Source organism: Rhagoletis pomonella, unplaced genomic scaffold, assembly GCF_013731165.1.
Source record: "Rhagoletis pomonella isolate Grant_MI unplaced genomic scaffold, Rhpom_1.0 Rhpom_scaffold_00007, whole genome shotgun sequence".
NCBI lineage: Eukaryota > Metazoa > Arthropoda > Insecta > Diptera > Tephritidae > Rhagoletis > Rhagoletis pomonella.
Genome location: NW_023458561.1, coordinates 2,434,724 through 2,440,978, shown reverse-complemented (window position 1 = coordinate 2,440,978; position 6,255 = coordinate 2,434,724). Strand labels below are relative to the sequence as shown.

Here is a 6,255-nt window from a genome sequence, read left to right as displayed (position 1 = left end):
CTTCTTTGTTTCACTTCGGGGAATGCTAAGTAGAATCTCCTATAGATGCTTTCCATTTCCAGACAACCGGTCAGGTACGAGCATGATTTTTAATTTCGACCAAACTCAAATACATTGTTTGTTGGTCCAAATAATGTGACACGTATTTTTTCTTTTGGCTCGGAAAAATTTTTCTGCCGAATTAAACGCGATTTTGTTTTTCAGACAAAAATCGATTATTCGAATTGACAGTGAGAATTTTTTTTTTTAAATGCCCATAACTTTGTCAAAATTTAATAGATTTCAACAATGTTTCTACTCAAGTGTCAGTAATTCTTGTCACTTCAAGATAGAATGATATAATTATTGATTTTCATTATTTAAAATTTTTAATTTAACAATAAACAAAAAGTGCAAATTTTTTTTTAAATTTAATTTCTCAAAAAGTGTATTTTTTTTCTCTCAAACTTTTTTACTGGGAAAGAGACACTTTGAACTACAATCAACCCAAATCTCTAATAGCGAAGATTTTTTTCTGGGTTATGATTTTTTATAGAAAATATACGTGTTTGTGGTACATACTACAATATTCTTATATTGTTTAACTAAATGGAACATATGTATGTAATATATCAGCAAAAAGTACAGCCGTGATCATTTTTTGTGTATCAAATAGATATTAGAACACACTTTCCACCATACAGTTTCGAAATACAAAATCACATTTTCCCGCTTTTTAAAATTTAAGCCTTCTTTTTAAATAGTTTAAGCTCAATCATATTATCGCAACTGGTACATAATGACCCGGCGATATGCCTATAAAACGATTGATCTTTTTGTTGTATTAATTTCTTGGGCATATCAAACATTATCTAAAACATGTCAACTATAATTAAATTATTTGTTTTTTGTTATTTTTTGGCCTTTTAACAATTACATTCAACAATTTTATAATGAGCTCGAGGCCATTTTTTTTTTTTTTTTTTACTAATTTACAAGGCGTCTTAGCACGGTGCATAGGCAACTGGCTGAGTCAGTGGGATCGTCGGTTCGAATCCTACTGAAAGAAGTCTGATGAGGAAATGTGGTGATTTCCGAAATAGCTATCACTTCTACCATTTTTTCAAATTATTGTTGCTTTTCCACAATAAATTTTCATTAAAAAAAAAAAATGGCCTCGAGCTCATTATAAAATTGTTGAATATAATTAAATTATTTTCTTCTTATTTTTTACAATACAGTTTAAGGAAGTTCCAACGTTATGTAAAAACCTTAAGAAAATACTAAAGTATGTATTTTTTTTAGAATAGAAAATTCAGTACAAATCAGTACAAATTTTGAAAAATCAGGACATTAGCGTACTGATTGAAGAAATTAATAAAATCAGTACAAGAGTTGAAAAATCAGTACTGTACTGATAAAATCACTGCGTCTGGCAACCGTTGGGACTACAAAGTATAATGTCCTACAATATTTTATTTGTTTCGCTTCTTTGCTTAATTTCAGGGAATGCAAAGTAGAATGCTGCATCGTAGTCAGCTGAAAAATAGAATAAATATCCAAAAATTCTTTTTCTACCGTTACTTTCTGTGGAAATTTGTCTCGTATAAAAATCATGTTTGGCTTTGTCCAATTTGCAGCAAAGTTGAATTCAGTTAATGAAGTGAAGTACAAGAGTGAGGAAGTACAATTTTAAGCTTAACTAAAATGAATGTATGCACATACCTAGGGCTGCCAGATATCTCTGTTGCCAAACCGGGACACTTAAGGGGGGAGAGGCCTCTCGCCATTTCGTTTCGACAAAAATTACGTACGAAAGGATGTAGTAAAATTTTATTTTGACAAACAAAAACCAAAACATAAAAACATGAGATCATGAGATCATTACAACGTACACCAGCAAAACAAAACAATTTATCACAACTAAGGCACAGAGAATTTTTCATAATGCATGTACCTTTTTTGTTCCTTATAAAGATACAGTTTATACTAAATACATCAGAAAACGTAACAATAAAATTTCTAAACTTTGTGCAAATCTCGGGAAAATGCAATAAATTTGCATACAAATTCGCAACTTTCTATTCAGACTTTTTTATAAAAATTTTGAAAATGAAGTTTTGCAGCCCATAAAAATTTAGTTGATTTTTGGTATTGCTTTTACTGAGAGTTTCTTCCATACAAACTATGTTCGACATTTTTTTGTATGTGGAAGACACTGTCAGCAAAAAATAAATAATTGCAAAAAATCAACGAAATTTTCTGGTAACTTCAGACTTGCACTTTACTAATCGGCTCAAAAGCTACATTTTCAATATTTTTCTAAAGGATCGGATTAGAAATTGTGATGAGATGAAAGAGTCTCCGAGCCAATAATTTTGTACGGCACGGTACTTATAAGTAATCTAGGTTTCACGAAAGAAAAAAATGAAATACAAGGTAACATTAAAATATCAGTCATTTGTTTCGTTGCTGTGGACTTGTTTCAAAACTTCTGGATTTTGCTTAATATAATTGTAAAACTCTGTGCATGTCATTTTAACGTATTTACGTACATACTTATATTAACCATCAACTATTGCTTGTGCAAAACGTGCTAAATTAAAAAAAAAAAACATCGCATATGAAAGAGCATCAACCCATAAATTTAAGTGTACAAATTTTAGTATTTAGTATAGAATTATTCAATTGAAATGCGCCAATATTAAAATGAAGTGCTTTGCACTTAACGGATTCTTTGTCATAATTAAGTTAAAAAAATATTTAAATTCCATGCTGCCTGTAATGGGATTTGAATCCTGACGCTCTGGAAATTAGCAAATTGTGGCAAGCATCTTCGTGCACTCAGCTACAGCCAGACATGTAAATGTGCATTCAAATGTTCAGTTTGATTCAACACCACATGTGCGTGGTATGAAAGTATTGTTTTTAAATATGAACATTTTAAAACGATAATCAAATAAAAAATATTCATGTTTACTATGCGTTATTTCCCCCAGTAAATTCATAAAATTTTTCTTAATATTACAAACCGTTTTATCTCTCAGTGTAGTAATTTTTATGCAAAAATTGTGCAATCAAATCGAAAACCGGGGCACTTAAACGGAACCCGGGACATTTTAAGGTTGGACCGGGACACCGGGACAAATAGTCTAAATCCGGGACATGTCCGGGAAAACCGGGACGTCTGGCAGCCCTACACATACCGATTCTTAAGTACAGTAAAACCCGCTTAAGTACCTCACGCAAAATGTCAGCTTTTTGAGTGGTACTTAAAAGAACCTCGATGCGGGTACTTAAGCGAACATAATTACTGATGTAGTTACATCTTCTTGTTAACTTACATAAATACTTGAATAACAACATTTTAACACATAGTTTAAAACCAAAATCGTAGCATTATTTAAACACATAGGCTGCGTTTCTTTACACATTCCAGATAATCCCATTTCACAGCCGGAATAAACAGAATGCGTTTGAAATATACGTTAACATATCATCAGGACCGTTCTAAAGAATAAGTAAACAAAAAAGTTTATTCAGAATGAATAAAGAAATGCAGCCATAAACAAGTAAAGAAAAACTTTATTAAAAAAATATTTAGTGCAATGGTATATCATTTTTACAAGAATTAATTTGTTTAAAAAGTCAAAGTTATTGTTTGCCACTTATGTTCATTTATTAATTTTTAATTTTATTAATTAAAAAAAATCATCATAATTTCAAACTTTTTTCTGAGAAGTGTTTTTTGAGTATACAGTTTTATAGCCCATTCAATTTTAGTGTAATAATGTGCAAGTTTCAAGTGGCTAAAAGTTACCTTTGACTTTTTAGAATTTTTTTACCGAAGGTGTGTAGCGCTGCTACTGAATTTGAAAATACGTAAATATTTTAAGGAATTTTAAAAGAGCACTTAAAAGCAGTCCGTTTAGAACTACACGAAAGCTATTATCCGTTAAATTTCGGTTGCATATGATATGCACTATATGTATATATGTACGTATGTTTACTAGAGGATCACTAAACGAATGGTTTCGTTTTGTGTTGTGAGCACTAACTTCATGTTTCGTTTGTTTCCCTATTTCTCCGCATTCACTTATTTTGTTTGCGTTAGCTATCGCGAATGCTATCAGAGTAAAGTTAGCGCTCGCAAAATGTTTCCGAGTGATTTGCTTAGATTGTGTTTCGTTACCTTGTATGAGCGAAACTAAATGATACCGAGGGGAATAAGTCAGGGGCCGCTGTGGCTTGTTAGAGATGCGTACTACCACTCCGTAGGTCCTGGGCTTGGTTAGTGGTACGGCAAAATTTAAATTGGAGAGTTGTTTCTAACGGAGTTCGTTTTTAGGCAGGCAACCTCAGAGTGTACTGCGTCCATAAAAAAGCTCCTCAGAAAATCCCGTTGCTGTTCGGAGGCGGCTTGAAACTGTCCCTTCATTTGTATAACAATATCAAGACGCACACCACAAATTGGGGGAGAAGCTCGGCTAAACCCTTAGCAAAAGTACAAACGCAAAAATATTATTATGAGGCATTTAATGTGAAGGTCTAGGTGACATGAATATACGTGCAGCATATTTTGCCGATATGACGTAGGGTTGCCATTTACACGGAACTTAAATTTTATGAAAACGTCATACATACCTTTCTTTAAAGTGCTGTATCTTGGAAACCTTTTAACGAAACTTAATAATATAAATTTATTTCTTCCGTCTTATTATGGGCTTTAATTATGAATTTTTTACATTAATGTGCAATGTATAAAAAAAAAATAAGTTAAAATTTTTCTTTTTGATTTTATATTTATTACAGCATTTTTTTAATTTTTTTTACATAAAAACATTGTCTATAATGTCAACTTTAAGTACCCAAATGGGATGATTACTCAACACGTCAACTTAGCCAGAAGCGAAAATATTTGGTTTTTGTATTTTCCTTTTCAACAGATTGTCACTTGGCCTATAAGCCACATCAAAAAATTCCTGAACAGAATATATTTAGGGTATTCACAACGGTGTCGGTAGTGTCGTATTGTTGTACGTCGTAAACATTAAACGCCTAAAAAATATATTGTGGGGGTGCGAAAAGTACCATCAAAGTCATATTATGCACTCTCGCAGTGCTAAAAAATAGTTGGTTGTGGTTTCAAGTTCCATAAACATTTATTTAAGCTTTTAAAGTTTACGACATACAACAATACGACACCGCTGTGAATCCCTCAGTTGTTTTGGCCAATATATTAAGTTACGTTACATAAATGAAGTGTAGACTAACTGTACCTTTATTCCCTTGGGTAATTAACTGATTCACATATATGTATGTACATATAATCTTTATTCGCAGGCTGAACAAACTTGCAGGCGTCCTGCTCTTGGGAACTGGAGGAGTCATCCCACCAAAATCAGTAGAACATATGGAAACTGCTTGTGAAATAAGTGAGAATAAGACAATACACCCAATTGCGTATCGCACTCACACTCATAGCCTTGGAAAAGTTGTATCAGGATACAGAGTACGAACTGATGACCGTGGTTTTCATCAGTGGACGCTCTTGGGCAAAAGGGATCCTTTGACGCCTCAAATGTTTTATTCTATTGAAAATAGTGATCCCATCGTAAACGGCGACTATCTTGCTGCTAGATGCACTATGATTAGTCATCGAAATAGAAGTACATATGTTGGGTAACTTGTGAAAAATTCATTTTATTTTAAGCCCTTTTATTGATTATGTAATTCATCAGATCCACTAACGAAGATGAAATGTGTAATTTTTACTTGATGTACTATGTCGAAAATGATGAACCTCTTAATATGAAATACTGCTTTAGCCAAGGCCCACCAAATTATTATTGGAGCAATCCCGACGTTGGACTTCATAACATTCCAAATATACAAGCTAGTATATTGTGAATCCAGACCAAAATTAGAAAGTAATTAAAATTTCTAAAATGTAAATATTTAATAATTGTTGAACGTCATTGAACATTTGAATAATCGAAATGTATGTATGTATATGTAAATGTATTTGTACCTATACTATTGTAAAAACATATCTAACAAAGGGCGGGAAGACTTGCTTACGGCCAAAATCTATTAAGTGAAATCAAAATATGGCATATTAATTTTCAGTACGTTTGTTTGACAAGCATTTCGTCATTGCATTAACCCTTTTGTCAGTATATAGCCATCAGAGGTGTTTAAGAATGCAATCAGTTTTAACTAAAATATTCATTTGATTGAAGTCCAGCTTGATTGCAATAATTTTTTGTTAGTCCT

General features: G+C 32.3%; 1 protein-coding gene across 1 annotated transcript in view; it reads left to right on the top strand.

The window, feature by feature from the left end:
• The window catches only part of LOC118742247 (peptidylglycine alpha-hydroxylating monooxygenase), a 148,891-nt gene extending 142,888 nt beyond the window's left edge, over positions 1–6,003 (top strand). The window contains exons 6-7 of the mRNA XM_036474172.1: positions 5,323–5,661; positions 5,721–6,003. Coding sequence (XP_036330065.1) covers positions 5,323–5,661; positions 5,721–5,889 — 508 coding nt within the window. The 3' untranslated portion in view covers positions 5,890–6,003. The remainder of the gene's footprint in view (positions 1–5,322; positions 5,662–5,720) is intronic.
• The last annotated feature ends 252 nt before the right edge of the window (positions 6,004–6,255 follow it).